General features: G+C 40.7%; 2 protein-coding genes across 3 annotated transcripts; both read right to left on the reverse strand.

Annotated features, from left to right (window-relative positions):
- Positions 1-25: 25 nt before the first annotated feature.
- kel (Kell metallo-endopeptidase (Kell blood group)) lies at positions 26-5,350 on the reverse strand. The gene is made up of 18 exons (XM_078252650.1): positions 5,189-5,350; positions 4,219-4,495; positions 3,831-4,130; positions 3,571-3,692; positions 3,108-3,266; positions 2,937-3,008; positions 2,627-2,815; positions 2,381-2,541; positions 2,171-2,288; positions 1,988-2,083; positions 1,796-1,894; positions 1,629-1,706; positions 1,317-1,429; positions 1,144-1,233; positions 978-1,045; positions 695-855; positions 534-623; positions 26-444 (listed from the first exon to the last, which is right to left on the reverse strand). The coding sequence occupies exons 1-18, from the start codon at positions 5,213-5,215 to the stop codon at positions 298-300; spliced, it is 2,367 nt and encodes a 788-aa protein (XP_078108776.1). The 5' UTR covers positions 5,216-5,350; the 3' UTR covers positions 26-297.
- A 586-nt stretch (positions 5,351-5,936) lies between these two features.
- Positions 5,937-22,178, reverse strand: zyx (zyxin). Of its 2 annotated transcripts, none has more exons than XM_078252653.1 (10): positions 21,916-22,178; positions 14,355-14,590; positions 12,917-13,176; positions 12,068-12,163; positions 10,598-11,167; positions 10,108-10,249; positions 9,532-9,701; positions 9,123-9,301; positions 8,266-8,386; positions 5,937-8,154 (listed from the first exon to the last, which is right to left on the reverse strand). In XM_078252653.1, exons 2-10 carry the CDS (start codon positions 14,575-14,577, stop codon positions 8,041-8,043), a joined length of 1,875 nt encoding a protein of 624 aa, XP_078108779.1. In that variant the 5' UTR covers positions 14,578-14,590; positions 21,916-22,178; the 3' UTR covers positions 5,937-8,040. The 2 variants fall into 2 exon arrangements, with proteins under 2 accessions (XP_078108779.1, XP_078108780.1); XM_078252654.1 differs by lacking the exon at positions 21,916-22,178 and adding an exon at positions 21,353-21,490.
- Between the last annotated feature and the right edge of the window lie 707 nt (positions 22,179-22,885).

Consider the following 22,885-nt stretch of genomic DNA (forward strand, 5'->3'; position numbering starts at 1 on the left):
GATAAAGTGGATCTGTGGCATGAGGTGAAAACAGTTTTTCTAATGTTTATTTTTCTTTACATGAATATGTAACAGCTTGTGCAATCTATGGAAATCCAAACATATTAACAACTAGCACATTACTGCACAAACAATGCCAGCGTACTCTCACAATTAATGTCTTATAATAAATAAACTATCTTTGTAACAACAGTTTGTAAACCTCCACAGTGCGTTATTTTCTACAGCACCAAGTGGATAGTTTTGCCAGACAATCATATTAATAAATAAATACGAGTGCAGTTCTTCAGAATGTACTCAGCATGTTTGTAATGAATGCTGCTGGGTTTTACTGGGGCACTGCAGGCTTGTAGGACACAGGTCAGATTTGGCACAAATCGCTGTAATCAAGAAGGAGGGCTCCAAGGGCATGAATTCATGGTATGGGTCTGAGTCACAGTTAACCTTAGAAAAGGAATATAATAAAAGTCATGCGATCAGTAGTTGAGAGGAAAGGAGGTGACAACTGTAACCTAATAATAGAAGCACAGTACCTGAGAAAAAGATGTGAGAAACAGACCAGTGTGTGATAGTCCTGAGATGGAAGTGTCACTCGGATGGTTCTTCAGACTCTGATGATAAGCCTGAGGAAAAAATGTGGATGTATGAGTGTTGTTGTACACACAGAAGCAAACACCTGAAGATGGCTGCTCACCTGCAATGCTATCTGCAGCGCAGAATACTGAACCCACACCTCCTGCTGCTGTGCCGCTGAGAGAGAAAACGCCCCACCTTGGCCTGCTTTTTCTGTCACAGTGAGGTAGTGAGCCCACACACATTCCCCCACAGCATGCACCGTCTCACTTTGAGAGTAAACTACAACACAACAGAGATATTGATATGATACTGCATCAAACCATCTGTAAGTGGAGTGTTATTATTAAGGTAATTTTGTGTGTGTGAGAGACCCAAACATGACAAATGTGAGCTTCTCTTACTGTCAGGCAGAATCTGGTGGAGGATATCTTTGGCGATAAGGAAACCTATTATACCATAATTCATTGCCCTGTTAAGAAAGAAAACAAAGTGTGTACTAAAATGTACAACAATCAGTGTTATATCTTACAGAAAACCATTTAATAGTAAAATCCGTGTACACTTTACCTAGGATAAGTAGGATGGAAGAGAGGAGGGATAAACATTCCCATGGGAAAGAGGAGCTCATCACCCAGGATAAATGGTGTGACAGACAGACTAAAAGAAACGAGAAAAGATTAATTACATGCTTAAAACATTCATATCAACTCTCAACTTTAAGAATAGAGGCAGACACTTACATATCAGCCTCCTCAGTCCGCTCAGTCAAGAGTTGACGGAGTCTCTTTTGCCACAAGGACAGTAGCTGGACGTAGTTGGAGAAGAAGCTATGTGTGCCATTGCCGACTGTCACCTGGAATCAACTGATTACTATTAGTTTTTTTTCCCCCATTGAGTTGCACAATAGATACGTACAATACAAATTGCATTAGACAAAGTTGTGTTACGTAAGTTTAGGTGAAAAGAAGGGTAACTAGGAATGACATCAAATAAAGAGGAAAATATTGTTGTTACACCTAATGTGTTAGAGCCATTAGAGGTCTTTAATATACCTTTGAAAATAGCAGGTCAAGCTCAGCCTCACTCGAGATCTGTTTTGTAGTCCAAAGTCTTGGAATTAAAGACTGAACCTGGAGGAAGACATACCTTTATTGATCTCAAAACACCAACAAAATTCAGTTTAAAGAAGTACAATAACATCTCCTGCTTCACTTGTTACCTTTTTCATGACAAACTGGAGAGACTTCTGATCTGTCCACTTGAGTTCATGTAATTTGGACTTGAAGGAGGAAAAGATATTTTGAATAATCTCCTCTGCCTGTTGAACATTAAGATCTTAAATAAACATCAGCCTTAAAATTCAGTTGCTGCTTAATTCATTATGTCCCAACTCCCCATAATCGCTACTCACGTCTCTATGTGCTGTCCTTTCACTGAGAAGGTGTGTAAGAACTGAGTCAAATCCTCTCTCAGTCTCTAACACACAGTGTTTCCAGCGAGGGGCTACCTGGTGAAGAAGCCCATAATGAAGATGTGACTCAGCAAACCAACTCACAGGTGTTTTTTTTAAAGGACTTTGTCTGTGTTGACTCACCCCTTCAGTGTAACCTAGAGCCACAGACAAATTCTTCTCTGTTTCAGAAAACCTGGAGTCTAGAGCAGGTATCAAGGTGTGCAGCAGATTAAGGACCATGTAAGTATGAATGGGGCCGCTGAGTGGATTCAATGAGGCAGCACAAGGTCACGAAAGAAAAACAGAAAAGTCTATGTTTGATTGTGGGATGTTTTGTGTCACTTATAGTACCTGGTGTTCAGCTCATACTTGTTCAGCCATTTGCCAATGATGCGGGACATTTGCACAATGTAGGGTAAGTTATGCAGAAGGACGTGATCATCTTCGATGAGAGGCAGTTGATGGAAAGCGGCCTGCAGACAGCCCAGCCAATCAATGGCAGGGGCCTGGCTCTGTTGGCACATTTACATAACGAAAATCAATTGTTGCATTGGATTCAGACACACTATGTGTGTATACACACCCCTTCTCCTGTACCTGTAGCTCTTTGATGGTCATGCGCTGATAGAGCTGCCCTTTTGACAGGCGATAGTCCAGAGGTGCAGCAGCCACAGCGAGCTCAGAGGACAGAGACATAAAGTTGCCCACATGGAACATGCTGTTGCTGGGCAGGGCCCCCAACAGTGCCAGGTATCTCTGACATGATGCCAAGAAGGGACGTAGCGTCTGGATGAAAAGAGACAGGAGAATGATAAAGGAATGCATTAGTGGGATTAATGTGGACTAACATTATTTATTCAATAAAATACATTTCTTGAATCAATAGTGGTCTGGCAAAGTCATCAACCTGAGTTTTAGCTTGAGACTTCAGCGTCTTTCTGTTCCATTCAATCGGGATCAACAGATCTGGCTGATCAATCTGTTGACAGAGGAGACTTGAGTTACAGCAATAAGCCTACTTTGCTATGGCAGTTCTCCCACCAGCATGTAAGGACAAATTATTCTAATGGATACTGGCCTGTATGTATCTTTTGATTGTCCCGTGGGAAATTTCATTTGGGTCTTTACCCACATAGAGGTTGAAGAACGGAAAGGTGGAGTAGTCTCTCATGAGCAAGCTCAGGGTGGAGTTGAAATCCGTCTGATTCCACTGGCCTGATACTGCCCAACCCCCCAGCTGCAGACACAGAGACATAGAGACAGAGATCAGATACAATCATTATATATGGCATGCATGAGACATAAGGGGATATTTTGCTTGGGCAATAGTGCTACAGACATGCCGCTAGCATGGCTAAAAATCCTGCCATGTTAGTGGTAAGGTGCATCATTTCTTTGTGGCTTGTGTTGCCTGAGATGCAAAAAATAACTGACACATTATTCCCCCTAACTTTTAAAGAGAGGCGATAAGGGAACATTGCATTTGATAGCCTGTCTTTTGGGATTTATCAGTCAATTTCAAGGGCATATAATTATCTCACTTTCTTGACGAGTGTAAGGAAGGGTTCTGCTCCAGCCGTCTCTATGGATTTGGTGTCCAAACAGGAATAGTAAAATCCTTTGGCCTTCTGCACTGCTGTACTACCCGGTCTGTCATTTGATTCTGACAAACAGAACAAGAAAAACACGATTCAGACAATACATTAATATAATATACTCTCTCATACAGACAAATGATTGAATAAAGCAATACAATGCAGAGTGGTGCACATTAGAGGACAGCGTGTTTGCAGACAACTACCCAAGAGCTCTGTAAGATACTGCAGCAGCACAGTTTTTCTATCCAGTATTTTTTCCTCTCTCCGTCCTCTGTCGTCTTTCTCTTTACTCTGTCCTCTCCTCTCTGGCCACACTGCCTTTTCCCTCTGGTTCTGTGGATGTCCATGGATGCCCTGACCTCTTTGCCTCCCCCCACTGTCTGGTGAAAGTCTGCCGGATCCACATGTGAACAAGAAGTAATCGCAGGGCTGCGTGAAGGGATCAGCAGACATGGCCAGACGGGCTGAGGCCCACTGACAGGCTGGGGTGAGACATGGAGTCACTACAGGAAAGAGTGAACAAAAGAGTCAGACAAAATGGCAAATTCTGAATGAATGGTGTAATTATGTTGCGTTTCTCTGGAGGCCTACCTTTGTCTTTCTGGTTATTGCTCCTATTTTGAAGAATATGATGCATATAGCAAATAAGTAGCGGAATGGCAGCACAAAACCCCAAAAAGAGGAGAAACAGCCTTCGATGATTTATCCACACTGGCTTGGCTTGGTTCTGTGATAGCTGTAGCTCAGGCTGGAGCTGGGTTTGTTGATAGATGTTGAAGGGATCTTGGGTGGGGAGGGGCAGCTGAAACAGAGGCGGAGGCCGTAGCCCCCTATCCGATTCTGGCTGTGACGATGGCTGGACTGATAGCTGGGGTTGGAAGTGAGCAAGTGAAACAAGAATTAGTCAACAGAGACACAATCATATTTTTGGAAATGTATGTGTTTTTTTTTACTGAACTAGGCCCACAACATCTCCACAAGAATCACCAGTGATTTCTGGTATCCCAGAAACCCCTGACCATCTCCACACCTCCCCAAAACACATCCATTCTTTACATCTGATCACAGCTGGAGTCATGTCATTTCATTTCCACACAACGCTTAGCAGCCTCTTAATATTTCCAACAACACCAAAACAGGAATTTCTGTTCTGACTACTGTGTTCCAAGTTTTAATCAGAGCAACCATGGCATTAGCTTAAATTTCACTATATACTTAGACACCTCCACTGACTTCACAGTTTGGTAGAATCATACGCCATGTTAATATCACTGGCACTGGACAGCAGCTTGTCTACACGTTTTCCAAAGTTACCAGAAAATGCTGATAAAAAAACCTAATATCAGTTTGTATGTGGCAACACAAACATTAGCAAAACAATTTAAGAGCGTTGCAGACCTCTCCAGACCACATCATTTAAATAATATTTTCCAGGAACATATATGGCTCAGCTCCAGCAACTAAAAAACACGCAAGCCTTCACAACCATTTGGACATAAAAGAAATATAAACACAACTTAGAACAACATGGTCAAATTTTTGTTTTTTGGAAAGATCCTACCTCAAGCTCTACTGGAGTTTCACTCATTCTTAGTTTATTGATGTCTTGCTCTGTTTCTGATGTCTTTTACATTTAATGTATCACATGTGCTCCCTCCTGCTGCTGTCCCTCCGTCAAACAGCTGTCATCTCAGCCCTCTATCTCTCTCCATCACTCACTTCTCTCATCTGACGCGCTGATAAAAACAACTCTGCAGGCTACGTCTTACTCTCCTTTCCAGAACAACTCTAAGGCATGCATATGGCTGTTTTGTGATTTGTGAACCCAGGAGAAACTAAACATGAAGTCTCCAACTTTATTTTTTATTCCTCCTGTCTGCAGGATTAAAGGTTTGAAAACACAAGGCTTGGGCTGGTAAGTTGAGGCCAACAAATTCCTTTTGCCTATATATTGTTACTGTACATCGCATTGAATGAGGTCAAGCACTTCCTGGAAACTAAACGCTCACAGATGCACACGCACACATGTCCGCTGTCGTCATTATCAGTGCAACATATGGCTGTTGACAACTGATAGAGCAGTTTGGCGTCCTGAAGGTGTAGCACATCATTGAGAGTCTGGGAGAAAACGTTTCACGGCTGTCACATGGAGGCCAACCAGAGAGAGAATGTGGTGGCAAAAACAAATATGACAAACTGTAATTGCGTGAAACTTTTCAGTGGTTACTTATACAGCATACAATATGTATTTTAGGTGTTCAGAACTATAAAATTGTACAGTTGACAGTCAAGAAATTAGACAAAAAACATTTTGGTATTTAGCATTTTATTTGTTTATCTTTTGATACAGCCAAAGGGGGGAGGGGTGGGGCTAAATAATGTAACATATACACATTCACACATATCAAACAGGAATTTATAAAAAAAAGTTATATGGAAATCCACATGTAATACAATAGGACATAACAACAAAACGGCAGATAAATGCAACTGTGAAGGCATCATCATACGTATACTAACCCATAGTGATGACAAAGGCAGGGTAGAGTAGTTGGTAAAAACAAAAGACATAATACTAGAAGAAATGCCACCACCACCTACACCGATAGCATGCAATGCTAAATAACTATTGCCATGTTAGTCATTCCGGAGGTGTACTGCACCAAGCTCAATGCGATCACAAGTAACTACTATCTTCTTATTGTGGAATGAATTTCTGTAGCTGCAAACCAGGCTCCATTCAAAAGGAACAACAGTGGAGAAGGTTCAAAATTCAGCCAAATAATTGTAAGCATTTATCAATCAAACACAGTACAGTAAGATAAGAACAAAATAGTATATAACCGACATGAACAGACTTAAGTACAAAAGATGAGTAGAGGAAAGAATAGTGGTATGTACTGTAACATTAAAATAGATCAAAACCAAAAATCTGGGCTCAAACACAAAAATAGTGAGAAAAAAAACATGAAAGTCAAAACATTGAATCTCATGTTACTGTTTTACGAACCATAATCTTGCTAACAGCTTCGAAATATTTGGTCACTATGTTTTAACATCTGTTAACTAAAACTCTAAGCTAATGCCTCTACTGATCTATTATCTGTAAGGACAGGCTATTTGAGTACTGGTTACAACCTTAATACTTAATAAAAGAAAATGGTCCAAAAATAATATTATTTTAAGTAAGAGATTCCAAGAAAATGCATATCAAAAACTACTATTATGTTTCTAGATGGTGTCTACTAATACAAAATTGATTATGTGCGGGGGCTTTAGAGTCAAAGTCACACTTAAAGGCTATTTTACTTCACTATGGAACTGTGCAACAATCATGATAGGTCCTGCTTTCAGCCATGCAGCTGACATTTATAACCTCATTGTTTTTTTAAAATATGAGATCCCTGAAATGGAATCTGTGCTCGCCTGTTTGTTCATAATTTGTGCATCCAAAAAGCATGCATCTAAAAATACACTGTTTCAGCTTTAAACGATTTTTGAGAAGAAAATGGCAGATCTTTTTGTTCTAATCTTGCCCTTAAACAGTCTGCGATGATCAAATCAGATCATGATCAGAGAAGAGAGAGCAACACGACTTAATTCAATGCATGCCTGTGTATTAATAAATTCACATCACAAAAAAACTAAGAGCAACATTCACTGTTTATCTTTTTTGCAGTCAACGTTTAGCCCTAGTCGCCTTTAAAATGCTGTCGGATTAGATTGGCTAATAAAAAGCACTTCACGTAGTCAGAAAAAGCATAATTAACCATGCTTGCAGGCACAACTGCCAAAGTGTGAAAGATATGCTCTACAAAATAGCCAAGCAGAGTGGTGAAATCTGCAGAGTGGTCAAATGGGAGGCCTCTGGTACTCCTCACCCTATGGTAACAATCTGTCTCAGTAACAACAATGTAGTTACAATGCTCATAAGGAAAGAGACCAGACAGTAAAAGTTTTACGATAGAAATATCTCAGTATGTGTTGCTACTAACAATACTTAGGCGAGTGACAAAGAAAGGCAACTTTATATTCATCACGCTGCTCTTTTGACCAAACTCTTCTTGTGCAAGTTATGCTGAAAACTTTAGCGTAAACATAGAATTGGCACAAAAAATACGTTCTAGTACACAAAGAGGGCTGGATGAGAGATTGGAGAGTTTGAGATTGGGAATAAAAATTGAGGGGAGTTTATTTCAATGCAGTACATTACTTCTGCACTGAAGTTAAGTGAACAAAGATGGGGGAATACTACACTGTATCTGCATGCAAACATACCTTTTCACACAGCACATTCACACCTGCGCACATACACTGAATAAAGCCCTGCTGCAAAGGCAAAACGGCAGCTGAATGAATCCTGTGCTTTGGATTTTGGTTCATAGTTAATCTGAGTCACGGTGCTTCGGCCAATCACTGCGCAGCTTTTTTGGCTCGCTGGGTGTGGCACTTCATACACAAGATCCTACCATCCAATGGATAGCAGCCATTTTCATCTGCTTCTATGGAGAGAGGACGAGCACAATCCTACAGGACAAATAAATACATTTATTTATTAGCATTTTGTTACTTTTTAGGGGTTATTGAATACACTATGGGATGTATATTTTGATACAATTTTGTGTTTAAATGTCTTACCTCACAACGGTAACACTTAAGGTGGAAGTTCTTGTCGAGAGCCACCACTCTGACTGTCTCCTCGCTGCCTGGGGCTGGAATAATGGGTTCATTGCAGCTCACACACAGAGGGGAGAAACGCCTGAAATTGAAGGGTGGAAAGCTAGCTGTTAGTTGATGGCCTTAAGCAGATTCTCACATATTCAACACCAAAATCAATATATTCTAATGGACCCAAATCAAATTAGTTGCTTCTAGGCCTGTCAACTAGCTCTCGACTATAATCCCCAAGGCAAGAGGAAGCTAGGGAGACCTAAATCCAACTGGAAGCAGTCCACGCTTGATGAACTGTCCAAGACGGGGACCTCCTAGGAAGAAGTAAAGACCTTAGTGCAGAGGAGAGTGAGGTGGAGATCCATGGTGGATGCCCTATGCTCCCAAGGGGGCCAAGAGGACTAAGTAAGTAAGTAAGTAAGGCCTGTCAACTAGTGGTAGTGAGGATTCGTAGTTATTATTCACAGTTTAGCATGATGTGTTAACCTTTTATTAGCAGGAGATGAAGAAATATGTTTCAGTTAGTCCAAATCAAGAGAGGAAGAAGTGCTGCCTCCTTCCTCCAGCACCACCGCTCTTATCAGTAATCCTGATAGGTAGAATAAATGGGGTCAAAAAAATGGATGAATCCAAACACTGTTAAAATTGATTTGTCCTCAAAACACATCAACACAGCTAATGCTTCCTGCAGAGGTAGGTAAAAGTCAGTTCCCACATTGTATGTTTGGAAACATACATTGCATCGCAAACTAATCACTTCTCATAAGAAATGACTAGAGATGTAATATTTCCCTAGCATTGAGAAATCAACAGCCAGTAACCACCTGTGGTAATCCTGGACACAGTAGGGGTTGTTGTTGTCATCAGTGATGAAGGGCGCCCCCTCAAGTGAGCAGGAACAGGTGCTGCAGCGGAAACAGTGGGAGTGGAAACACTGGCCCATCGCCTTCAGCACGCGGTCTGTGATCTTCTCCCCGCATCGGGAACACACTGCCAGGGAACTCTGAGGAGGAGCAGAGGGTGGTATATTCACTGTGTCCACATTGTTCAGTATGTAGAATGAAGTGTGCACTGTGTACATTACAGCATAGGAGTTCAAATCTAAAAACATGAAATGAAACAAATAAAACTGCTAAAATGTGAGTTGTAGCTACAATGACAGTCAATAATAAAAGATGTTTCAATGAACAACGTTTATGTGTGAGCTTTTGGTGTAATCGTGTGTATCCTCACCATATAGCAGTCCTCACACTGAGGTGCACCATCCCTGTCGTAGAACTGCATGCCCTGCAGGGGGCGATGACAGCTCATGCAACAGAAACAGTTGGAGTGGAAGAGTTTATCCATGGCCCTCACTGCTGGCTGGGTACGGGACAGAGCCTCGCCACACTTCCCACAAACCTCTAAAATGGTTAGAGAGAAGTGAGGGGAGTTGAGGAGAGGAAGGCAGAGACAAACAGGATTATTCACAAATACATCAGTCTTATTATTCAGTTCTGCTTGTGTTAATTATAGTCTTATTCTCCAATTTAAGGAGCATAGTATTGTATTAAAAGAAGTAATTTCCACAGATGATAAACTTTCTTTTCTTTTCTACAACATTAAAGTTCATACAACACACACAACTTGAACAGTGGACAGGACCACTATGACTATATTCCCATAAATGTTTTTCATTCAGCCAGAATTATTTCCTGTGTGGAATATTAAAATGCTTCTCACATTACAAAAAAAAAAGCCCATACATTTCAATGTTAGTCAGCATAAATATTATAGCCACCCTCTGTTTATATGTGTGTGTGTATGTACCTGTAGGAGGGGAGGTGATGACAGGTGCGTGTGTGTCCATGTCTTTAATGAAGTCCTTGGTCATTCTCTCCAGCTCCTCCACTTCCCTCATATTCAGAGGAACGCCTCCACCTGGGATAGGAACTGGGCCAGGTGGAGAGGGCTGCATGTGCATGTAAACACACACACACACACACACACACACACACACACACACACACACACACACACACACACACACACACACACACACACACACACACACACACACACACAAAGCCATTAGTACATACACATACATTATTTACATAGTTCCATACAACATACCTTATAGAGCATTTCGTTATTTACAATTGAGCAGTTTACCTTTGAAAACACGGTTAGTGAAGGTCCAACCAATGCATAATTCTGTTCTGCTGACTATAAACTAAATTATTTGTACTTCATGTTCCTTTCTATGGTACATGCAAAGCAAAGAATCTCTCTTAAGTAAAATAAAAGTGGAACATACCATTGATGCAGGGGGAGTTTTCATCGGTTGGTTAAAAGAGGGGGGAGAGGTCTTCATCTTGGGTTGAGGAGGAGGCACAGCAGCAGGAGGGTTTTGGTTTGCATTCACCTGACTGGCAAAGGGAGAACTCTTTATGTTATTAGAGTGTGAGGCAGCCCCCATATTGTTTGGTGGAGTAGGAGGTGCAGGGGGAGCTGCGGGAGGTGGAGGAAAAGAGCTGGTGGCAGAGGGAGGCAAAGGTTTTGGTGCAACATCGATGGGGTTGGTGTTCTGGTGTAGGTTCTGGTTGAGTTTTTGTGCCAGAGAGGTTGATGATGTTGCCGTTCTCCCTCCAAAACCCGACTTGGGGGCTACAGCCGGGGTCTTAGCAAACGGCTGAGCAGCAGAGTTTGGTGCAGAGTTGTGATTGGCTTGTCGGTTTGTTCTGGCTTTGAGTTCTTCTGCCCAGGGCGCTGGAGGTGGGCGATCTCCCATCTCAGGGGGGGGGAGGAAGGAGAGAGCTGGTTTAGGAGCAGTTGGAGGAGGAGCTGAGGGCTTGGGTGCTGGTGCTGACGAATACTGGCTCGGTAACTGTGGATAAAACAATGTCATTAACAATAAAAAGCTCTCTCTACAGATTATTTTGCCTTAAAACAAAGCACACAGAAAAATGCAAATTCAATGTAAAGCTATTCTATACACATATTCAGTTTGTTCTGCAACATAAAACTTCCATTTACTATGAACTATTACTCAACAAAAGGGAAGTTCATGTCTAGTTTATAACATTGCACGCTGACATGCTGAAAGCAGACACTTTTATTATATTGAATGAGGTACTTTGATTAAAGTAAACATTGGAAGAGCTCCACAGTTTGAACTTATCAGAAGTGCTTCGTCTTTCTGACATTTATTTTGCAGTTTTGAGCCAACATTATTGTGCCATGATCCAGTACCTCCCAGTTGGATAAAAACACTCTCCATTTATGGCCCTCTCACTGGGTCTCTGGCAGCACACTCTGGCTTCATCACACTCTCGTGCTCTCCATTCAATTCAATTCAATTCTCTCTCTCTCTCTCTCTCTCTCTCTCTCTCTCTCTCTCTCTCTCTCTCTCTCTCTCTCTCTCTCTCTCTCTCTCTCTCTCTCTCTCTCTCTCTCTCTCTCTCTCTCTCTCTCTCTCGTTACCTCACTTTTTGTTTTCTCTTTCAGTCTGGTGTGCTGTATGTGCAGTTCACTTATCATTGAGCTTTCAACCTGAACAGATGAAGAGAGACCAACCTGGCATCCCTCCAAACTATTTCCACTGACCTACCTACCTTCTTTTTCTTTTTTTCTCTCTGTCTGACTCATTCTCATTTGCTACTGTGAGACTCAAAGCCTGCTGACATTTCCCCTCTCATCTGTTCTTTAGCTCATCTTTTTATCCGCATTATATCATAATTTCTTTTGTTTGTTTGTTAGTGTATTCTCCATCCCTTATGCCTTGTACCTTAGGGTTGAAAGGTCCCCTGGTCTCCATCTCAGACAGCAAATCGGTTAGAGAGTCAAGCTGTTTGTCGAAGCTAGTCTGCTTCTGCACCAGTCTCTGGGAGAGGAAGACAGGAGGAGGAACCAGTCACAAAAAGTACATTTATTTACACAAATAAAGTCATCACAATGAAGCAAGAATAAAAATGTGGATGATGAGAAATTGTTACTGTAGGTTACATTTAATTACAACTGATTGTTCGAATAAGACTTGAGTTACAGTATTTTAATCCTTTATCTACAAACACAGAATGAAGTGATTAATGATGACAATATTTTCATTTCCCTGGTTGGATTAAAGAAAATACTAAGACTTTAATTTGCAAGTCATTGGATTGTTTGCAGAGGAACATTTAACATACACTCTTTACTGATTTAAGTATGAGGTGTACTCCATATTTTCAAACCACAGTGGCTACTAATGTCTAATTCCATACATTGATGCCTTTATAGCCTGACAAACCAGCTGGTATTGTTGCAGTCCTATAATAAACATCTCTACAATAAACCTTTTGTTGCATGTCTTAAAACTATTTCAGTTGCATAAATGGGCAATAATCCTGTTAAGACGCATGAAGCTGGGTGATTTACCCCAGACTAATGCTAATATAATTTGTCGGGAAATCTCAGAAGACTTAGTATTTCCATCCTACACTCTATGGACTCACTATGGTCCAACAACAATGTCCTCCAGTGTCCTAACTGATTATCAAATTATACTGAAATGCAGTTACATGCAGCCAAAAGAGGAAACATGCAGACAGGCAAAGCAACTTAAGCCTTATTTGGTGAACATACCATCATGACTCACCTGTGGGTTTCCAGCAGCACTGGCAATACTGGTACCGGAGGAAGGGAGAGGGGGGGGGGGGGGGGGGGGGGGGGGAGACGGGCAGGAGGGCGGACAGGCCCTCTCCTCAGGGGGAGCTGGGAGGGGCAGGTCATCTGCCACTGGAGGTGGAGCGGGGAAGGCGGGAGGGGGGGCCTCAGAGGCATTGAGTGTGGTTTGGCATTCAGGGGGAGGGGCTGGCAAATCATCATCCAGTGGAGGAGGAGGAGGGGGTGGGAAGTCTGACAGAAATGAGGAGGGTTAAAAGCTGTTACAGAACGGCTTCTTAATGCTCAGTTTGTATTAATCATCCAATCCAATTTTCACTGTCAATCATTTATCAGAGAGATATATATGCTTTAACATCATACTGTATGTTTATAGCAAAAACAAACAAGACAATAAAAAATAAAACCTGCTGGGAGGATGTGGCCAGTTTGGGAGGTCATTGACCATTAGCTGGCTTCTTACTTTACATGTCTAGTGAGACCATGAGTCAAAGGGTAAAGCCAAGTCCTGCCAGTATCCCGATCTATGTTATCCTGTATTACGGTGCCCCGTGGAGGTTTCTTGTAAAGAAAGAAAATGTTTGTTTATAGTGTTTCTTACCAAAACGCATTGTGTGTATACTTGACGTCTTAACAAACATGTTGAATGCATTTCCTCTGTTATAACATATTTGGAAATTAGATTTGATGTTTAAATCTAATTCTAAAATCTGCAAAGGAAGTAAAGAAGACGACTGCTAGCAAGCAGACGTAAGGAACCCTGCACTGTTTACATCTATTTAGTTTAGTCTAGTCTAGTTTGCTTGCTAGCAGTCCTCTTCTTCACAGCCTTTGCAGGTACATTGCTACGCCCATTTCCACGTAAACGCCATCAATTGTCGACCTGAATTGTGTGATTGCAGCAGCTGGAATGCTGTGCATGTGTGTCCGCATGCATGTGCGCAATACAAACAAAATGGGGGCCTACTCGTAAAAACAGTACTCCATAGCTCTTCTAGTTGTCAAAAACTCCACAGGGTTACCTTTAATTTGGCGAGGTTGTCTGACTTTGTCTATGGTTTAGATCAGCTCAGACATCTTTAAATTCATACTAGTGGTATAATTATTCACAACTCTAAAAGTAAAAAGTAAAATTCCCCCAAAAGCAAAGGTATAAGACTCTGTAACTATCTGGACATGTGACTAAAATGTCCCAAAGAAAAGAATTACAGTACAGTTACCTATTGTCTCTGAGACCATACATTAAAACGACAGAACCATACAACTGATGTGTTCTATTACTCATCTGTAAAGTTCTGCATGCTGTAGCATAAAAAGCAGCAGGGGGTGGGGCAGGGGAGGGCTGCTGACTGGATATAACTTAAGATAAGTCACAAAATAGGTTCACAAAGTAGCATAAACAATGCACATACCATCACAGAGCAAAGTGGGCAGCGGAGGCAGATCTCCCACTCGACCAATCACAGCTGTGCCTATTGGTGTCGGTGATGGAGCCGAAGGAGGCGTCAGACTTTTGGGCCGTGGTGGTGCTACAGAGGCAAACTTCTTTGGCTGGTTGTAGAAGGACGGGGTGGTGACTTTGAAGTTCAAAGAGGATGTCATCATGAACGGCTTGCTGCTGCTGGAGTCCTCCATTTTGTGTATTTATCTAAGGATGAACACAAGAAACAATAATGGACCACAGCTCCGACACCGCGCAGGAAAATATTAACTCTGATACAAGAGAGTGATGTTGATGGATAGTTGTCCTTAAATGCACTGCAAAATGGAAACGGAGAAAATGGTGAGACAGCTACAGAAACAACTCAAATTATTTATTTTTTGCTCTTATAAGTTTCCAACTTTTAAATTGGCAGTCGCTTCCTAAAGTTGTAGTTTGATTGATTCAATCTATGCATATTGTTTTACATTTCCTGTTACAGTACAAAACACTAACTTCTTATTATCAACAACTGCCAAAACACTATGCTATGCAAATGTAATACCTATTGTGTACTTTATAACTGGGACACAGCTGTCTCAACCCCTAAAGTCTTACACAAACTAATTAAAATGGAGGTTTATTGTGGCTTGCAGGGTCTCTTAAAATGTAGTTTGGACTTTGACTATTTCTGGATTTGGTGAAATAGCAGTAAAAAAAAAGAAAATAACCACTAGGCATTCTGCAAATTCAGTGTTACTCTTTAAACACAAACACGTTATAATGGTCTACAGTGGAATGAGAGAAAAGTGTGCGAACACGTCCTGAGGCCATGTATACAGAGCAGACAGAGTGGCACTCCCAGAGGCCAGAGACAATTGTTTACTGTGACATAAAACACGACAAAAACAAGTTTTGTAGGAGGGAGACCAGTTTGAAGCAGGGGCGATAGCAACTATCATAACATTTTCATGTGAGGTGCGTCAAAAAGAGGGTGAGCTCAAATATTTACCACACACGTTAGTGGTTAAACAAATATTGATGTTACTTTTAGTGTCTCTGCTGAGATTCTTCGCAAAGTCTGAACACATTTCCTTGCAGACCACTGGCCCCCGAACATGAACTTTAGTCAAAAGCACAGTTGTTCTAACTGACCCCCTCCAACAACATACAACCATACACTCAGACACACATCTGTACACACACTGGCTGTCTTAACTCATACTATGTTGCTGTTTAACAAAGTATTCTACCCCGAAGCTCTAAAATAATGGCATACTCCTAATATTAATAAGGATTCCAACTGTGGCAAAGATTAACCCTTCAGTGTTTGGACTATTTATGCAGCTTTTAGGTTGTAAAAGACAAATGTCATGCAGCTACAACACATAACCTGTAACAGAATGAGTCACAGGTGGAAGAAATTAGACAATTTGGAGATAACATTTTCCAGTAAACAAACAATATGCAAATAGTATCTCTTTGTTGTGTGGCATTTATCCTCTACGTCCTAATAAAAGGTTACATAGCATTGATGCCTCCATAAATGTCACGGTTACTAAAAAGAAGAGTGCAAGACTATTTTCTGAGTAATCTATAATTTAAAAGTGCTTCAGTAAATGTCCATTTATTGTTTTTTACCAATCCTTCTTAAAAAAAAGTCTGCAACCGGTCAGACTGGAAAACAGCGGGTTGTATTTATGTATCTCTCCATAGTCTTCCTTCCTTCCTATGTTAATGTTGCCATGGTTTTCTCCTCACTACAGAAATATGATCCCCAAAATACCAAATACTGCAAATACTGAAATAACTGAATGGATACCAGTTGTTTTTTTCTTTCTTTTTTAGGACTCCTTTTAGATCAATGTACTGTATATTTCCTTTTAAAAGGTTGTTACACTCACATATCCCCTGTGCACATAATGCTGAGTAGATCTAGATCTCTCCAACAGCCACAGAACACTTTGTTTGCATTGGGAGTAAAATGTAGATCAGTTGTTCACACCATTTAGATATAATTGTGTTTGCATTTGGGAAACAACCTTTCCAGGAAGAGATCAAGCCATAGCCTTGAGATTTGAAAATATCTGATGGTAAAAGCTAAACTAGCCAGGGAAAGCTGAAGTGTTTCATCCTAATTCCACTTTGTTGGTACACACAGGCGTCAGGCAACACTTCATGTTCTAACAAGACGAAACACCCTTTGAGCTTGTGAAAGTATCTCTGGTGCTCATGACATACACCAGCTTCTCTGATGAGGAAGCAGTGACACATTTCCTCTTCTGCTTTTTGGGTCAGCTTCCTTTAAATCAATATTTATAAACACTTTAACCATGTACGTCCTTTAGGCATTCTGGAGATGTCAACTGTGTCACTATACAGTCTAAGACATCCCATTATGAATCCCTGATGTATTGAACGTCTTGGCTACATACCACTTTAACTAAACAGGGACATACTTCACCATTTGTCAGAATATACATACAGTATATGTTGTGTGTATGCATTTTTATCAGATAGCTCTATATGTGTAGCCTATGTGTAGCATGTATGTAACAGTATGTATGTTTCATCATGCACATTTAACAGTCTGACAGTACATTTTTTGTAAGTTTTAGACAAAATGTATCTAGTCACAAGTTTGAATGTCAAGGCACAAGATCCACTCTCAAATGGCACTGTCCTTTAAGTACAAAAACGTCAAAATATAGAATCTTAGCTCCACTTCAATAATTCAGAAAAATGCTGCATGGATCAATAAGGGGAGATGGTAAGGCTTTAAGGGAGAGCCAATGTGTTCTGGTTGCCAACTTTCTGCAGGCACACAGGGACATTTTGCAGAGCAGTTTGCACCAATGGAAAAAGAAAATAGCAAACCAAAAAGAAAAAGAGAAAGACCAGGTGTTTTTCAGTCTTTTAGAAAATAGCTGGCTACTCATTAACCTGGTATCAAGGCCTACTTCAAGTTAAACAGACTGGACACTTAATGAAAAAATCAGATTGACTGGTTACGGTGAAGATAAACCCTTTGGCTTTAAATAAGGTTTGCAAGTCTGAAGTACACTAAACAAAGCCCTCAGGTTTTAATGGCTTTCTAAAAAGGAGTGCTTGACAAGGGTGAGTATACACTGTGATTTAGTCTTTTCATTAGAGTGCGTACTTTAGCTACCTTGTTTCTGAGAGACAATATGCTATATCCCCCTCAATTATTCAACAGTGATGATAACTTGTGGTCAGGTTCCATCTTGTCCTTGATATGGTCCTGAGGGATTTAATACCATGAGATCAGCTCCACACTGAGCTCCAGACGTCCTACTGTAAATCTATCTTGAAACCTGATCCTTGAAATGAGAGACCTTCGGCTGAAAAACATATTTGGCATTACAACTCAATGACATCACCTTTTTTTGTTTCTCTCCAAAGAGCCTCTTTCTTTCTTTATATCTTTGCTGAAGGATAAAGTGCTTACAAGTGTGAAGCCCTGGCTCACTCTCACAATCTGATGTACAGACTTGTGTTCTGTGGCAGACCACAACCTTTTTTATCTCTTTTATTTTTGTGCTTTCCTCAACCTCTCATTTACATCTCACTCACCACTTGAACCGAATGACATCACTTTAGGCTGCATTTAATCATTTCTACTTTACAGCTGTGATGGAGGATGGCATTATGTAGCCTTTAGATAGGGCCCCAGCATAAATCACACACTGTACTCTGTAGCTTTTGAACTTTGTATCAACTCCACATGGCTGGACAGCTTTTACAGGCTAGAACATTGGTTCTCAACCCTAGTTTGGGTACTACAGCCCAGTTGGTTTTCATTCCATCTTATCAGGGACTGCTTTAGGACAGAGGGTGAATGCAATCAGCCTGTACCTTGAAGGATATAAAAACTAGCATGGCTGTGGCACTCATACACATGGTTGGAGAATCACTGCCCTCAGCATTTTCCATTTGGATTATTCAACAGCGAGAACAAACACGAAACTGAGCTCTTTTTGTGGTACACTTTTCAATATCTTTGTGTTTTGTCTTAGTAGTCATGTTTCCATCTAATTGGCAAGTGAATTTTAAGCGAACTTTTAAAATGTCCCCAAAACGAAAATGCAAATTAGAAGCATTTACCCAACATAGCTGAGGCACAGGCTATAGCACACCGCAACTCCACTACGCACCTTGTGCCACAAGTGTACGGCACACTGGATGGGACCCATATGCCGATCCTTCCCCCATCCGATGGATACCGGGACTATAGTCATGTGAGTTACATGTTCACTACGTCACAACTTATTCGGCAAAGCTGTTTCCATCTCCCATTTTGCACATGAACTCTTTTTCCAAAAAAGAACAAAACCACCTCAAGCTAGCGTAAAAACTTTGTGAATTTGAGGACTTTTTTTTTGCCCTTTCCATCAACATTCTCGAATTCAAAATGTGCATGAAAATACATTGATAGATAGTGTTGATAAGTTTCACATGAACACCTTCTTTCCTTTGAAGGCACAGTCTACTTGATGCAGTAGCTGTTAAGGGGAAGTTTACCACACTTAAAAGGAAAACTGTTTAACTCAGCAGTGGTTCATTACTTTGAGGTTATGGAGGAACTAAATTTGTTTTATATACTGTGCTACTTTTTAAAAGGTCATATATGGAAGTGTTGTAGCATGGTGCACTTACTAAACTAAAGTCTTCTTTGTTGTAATCTTCTCAAAACACAACACTACATTATGTAGGTACAGCATTTTTTCACATTATTATTACACATACATTATTATATTTTCTTTAAGTATTACTGTGTCCACATAAATTCAGTAAACACATTTCTTGGTTACAGTTTTTCTACCAAAAGACATGTCCCTTTTATTTTATTTTAAACACTGGTAGAGGTTAAGCTTCCAAATCAGTAAAAACAATAAAGAAATAAAACCAAGAAATAATAATAAAAAAAAACTAACTCCTTCCATGTCTGGTCAGTGATTGTATCAGTGACTAGTGTGTTGTTGATGAAACTCTCTATTGTTCTGATGTTAACAGCACACCCAGTTTCTGGTAAAGCATGTCTAGGCCGGGGGTCACTAATGTGGGGACAAACAACCCTTTTGAGTCCAATCTTACAGGTCATTGGACATCCATTGAGCACCAGTGTTGTGCTCCCTCTCAGACTTCAGTTAGATGGCTGATTGAGCAGCCAACATTTCAAAACTGGTAATAACATCAGCCAATGGGCTCTGTGCTCTCATCCAAATAACTTTGTTTCTGCTTGCACTGATGTACAGTAGAATGATGTAAGCCAAAGAAGAGTCACAAGACCATGAGAAACAAAATCAAAGAGCTAGACATGAAGTGATTTGTGGCAAAGGGATGCTGTGAAAAAGCTTGATATGACACAAGTGTTGTTTCTTCATGGTTTTACAGCCTGCATTACAGTAAAGGGATGTAATTTTCTGAATTTACCAGACTGTTCTAGCTGTTCTGTTATTTGCCATGACCCATTTAGTCATTATATCCACATACTGATGATTATTTATCTAAAATCTCATTGTGTCAATTTTTTGTAAAAGCACCAAAAGGCAACCCTACAATATCGCAGCAATAGACATTTATGTATTTGGTCATTTGTTTCTCCATATCTCCCAGATCATATTCATTCACAGATTTGTATGTGTTAGTGACTAATCCCAGTCCTTTTAAACAGAAGCACCACACAAACCTCATGCTTACCCAAGCCAGTGCCTTTTTGCTTTAAGTTATTCTTAAACACAGCTTACTGTGGCCTTGGGTTGAGGCTCCTCTCCTATCTACCGTTAGTTGATGAAAAGGCAAATAAGAGAGACAAGGCACAGCACAGCTGTGTGGCTAACACTGATAATAACAGGATTTTTTACATTCTCAAAGTTGTACAAATGCTATGCTCTCATGTACACTCCCAACATGATTTATCCATGCACAGAGCTATGGTAGATCTCTTTGCATACTCTCATACATGACAAGATCCCAACTAGGTTATGAATATAGGCCATTCAATGGTGAAGACATTTTAAAGAGCCATACTTGTAGCTAGCCTCCTTAACATGGGCACAACAGAACAGCAAAGCGTACCACCTGATAACAGATTTCTATTTACTTGGCACTATTTAATAAGTTAAACAGACTGTAACAGTTACCTTGGTGCTCCACCCACATTGGCACCCTATTGATTAGACATTATTCTTTCCATGAAAGAGCTCAAATAGCCTGAAAGCGTATTATCTTTGCCTTTACTGTGAACGTCATGATCAAGGGGTTGTTCATTTATCTAAAAAGTCAACTTTTCATGGTGTCAAAAAAACAGTCGGGTTTACTTTTCTCAGCTTTGGGACGATGCATTTTCCAGCTGATCAAAAAGGATTTTAAACAGTTTATTTATCTTGAGAATAGAATATTTCGACCCATTAAGGACCACTTACTTAGCTAGCTAGCTACTGTTAGCCAATGCTTTGACAGCTGAGCTGGCAGCAATGGGTGAGTGGTCACAAACAGCAGATGAAGACAGACAGCTAGGTTAATTAATAATAATTAATAATGCACTTACTAGCATTATACACAATATGAAACATGTCGCAAAGCTATGAGCTATAAACTAGCTAGCTATGTGGCTGAGAGAGCAAATCAGAGACATTAATGTTGGTTAATAACCGTTAACTTAGCCGTAAGTTTAAACTTAACATGACGTTCGCAAACGTTAGTGTCCAATTACAGGTTAGCGTCGTTAAATCAACGTTGAATCCAATGACGGTTGAATGACAACTGACACTCACCTGCGAATCTGACCAGCCACCAATTGTGTGATAAACGTTTACGTAACCTTTCTTTGCTTATTATCATCAATTAAATCAAACCAACGGTAACGTAGCTTTACTCGCGGCGCACACCCCTAAATTACCACTCCTAACGTTACAAGCTTTGGTCAGTTGGTTTCGGTGGCTAACGGCGCCCTGTTTTTTGTCTTACCTCATATAGCAAAGCAGACGGTTTCTCTTAACTGTGCTGTCATAAAGTTTAATATTTTTGCAACTCTATGAAGTAAACACAAGCTTACAGTTGCGTTGCTAGCTAGCTACCTCTGTCAACAATTTAACTGGACTTCCTGTTGGAGCTTCCGCATAGCCCATTCCTTATCGTCGGTCTCCATCAGCTGTTGTAGCAACCTACAATACGTTCATATTCACTAAACGGCCACTCAACTAGCTAGGAAAACAGCGGAACACCACCCAATTAGAGGTAGCTATCTTTCAACCAGAGCCTGCAGGAGTTTTCATGTCATAAAACGCTGCTATGTGTGACAGAGCCAGCCACACTAGTTGTCACATCACAAAGATGCCATTCCCTGAGGTGTTAACAACAGCTCTCATTGAGTAACGTTAGCTAGCTTAATTAGTAAATCTATGCTATGATACTTGCATTGACAAAGGCTTACCTTACCTTATTAACGTTAGGTAAACTGTGGCAGTCTGTTCCCCAAAGAAGTAATGCAATTTCCTCCCTGTTATCCTGATTTTAATACAATTACTTACCCTGTTAATACAGCTGCAACGTGTATCTCCTTTTTCCTTCCCCCTCTTCCTTTTGTTCTCCTTTTTCTCTTGGTCCAGGCTGAGTAAGATTTGACTGTAATGGTAACTTCTCTTTCTCTCTTCCCCTTTTCAGCTATTAGACCCTCCCCCTGTGCTTTTCCGTCTGGAAAAGGAATGACAGCATTCTTCCAAACAAGTTCTCTCTCGTTTTACTTTGGCTCAGGAGTTGTGTATTACTATGTAAACAGCCTCTCTCTCTCTCTCTCTCTCTCTCTCTCTCTCTCTCTCTCTCTCTCTCTCTCTCTCTCTCTCTCTCTCTCTCTCTCTCTCTCTCTCTCTCTCTCTCTCTCTCTCTCTCTCTCTCTCTGTTCATAAACTGTCCAGTCAGACCCCTCCTCCTCCTGCTCTCCTTTCTCTCTGGATTCTTGCAGCATTCTTCATTCAATGACATCAACCCTGTTGCCTCTCCTTGTAAGGTCAGAATGAGGGAGCGAGAGGGAGGGAGAGATAATGGGGCTAAAGAGCTTGATTAGATACAGACACTAAAAGTGGTCTTTGGCTGGGTTGTTGACTTTTTTTTTTTTAACTTAATTTACTGTCAGGGGGGAGACTCAGTTGCCTTTCTTTCACTTGCCTCAACAGGCAAAGCTGCGGATCAGATTGTAAAGGCATTATTTTGTTTGTTGCCAGCTGGTGCACTGGCACATTGTTATTTGCTTTTGCACTAAGGCAGTAAACATGCATAGACTTAAATTGCTTCTCTGTACACAATTAGTACACATTATTATAGAGAATAAATCCATTTCATGGCTCTTTCACAAATATTACTGTTCATCCTGACGAAAAGGATGTGATCACCTTCAATCTGGTGTGAAAAGGACACCTCCCATCCTGCACATTAACCACTTCTATGACTTAACATCCTTCTATGTCTCACACACACACACCATACACCCACACACACCACACA

The sequence above is a fragment of the Sander vitreus genome, chromosome 6 (assembly GCF_031162955.1).
Source record: "Sander vitreus isolate 19-12246 chromosome 6, sanVit1, whole genome shotgun sequence".
Taxonomy (NCBI): domain Eukaryota; kingdom Metazoa; phylum Chordata; class Actinopteri; order Perciformes; family Percidae; genus Sander; species Sander vitreus.

Bases quoted from the DNA above. Each gene is read 5' to 3' on its own strand.
- kel (XM_078252650.1), bottom strand. From the start codon at position 5,215: ATGAGTGAAACTCCAGTAGAGCTTGAG. The intron at 3,267-3,570 runs GTGAGATAATTA...CTGTGTCTGCAG, and splicing joins TCCTTACACTCGTCAAGAAA to CTGGGGGGTTGGGCAGTATC. The intron at 2,542-2,626 runs GTACAGGAGAAG...ATGTGCCAACAG, and splicing joins TGACCATCAAAGAGCTACAG to AGCCAGGCCCCTGCCATTGA.
- zyx (XM_078252653.1), bottom strand. From the start codon at position 14,577: ATGGAGGACTCCAGCAGCAGCAAGCCGTTCATGATGACATCCTCTTTG. The intron at 12,164-12,916 runs GTGAGTCATGAT...TTCCTCTCCCAG, and splicing joins GTGCTGCTGGAAACCCACAG to AGACTGGTGCAGAAGCAGAC. The intron at 8,387-9,122 runs GTGGTTACTGGC...CTTCAATTTCAG, and splicing joins TGTGTCCAGGATTACCACAG to GCGTTTCTCCCCTCTGTGTG.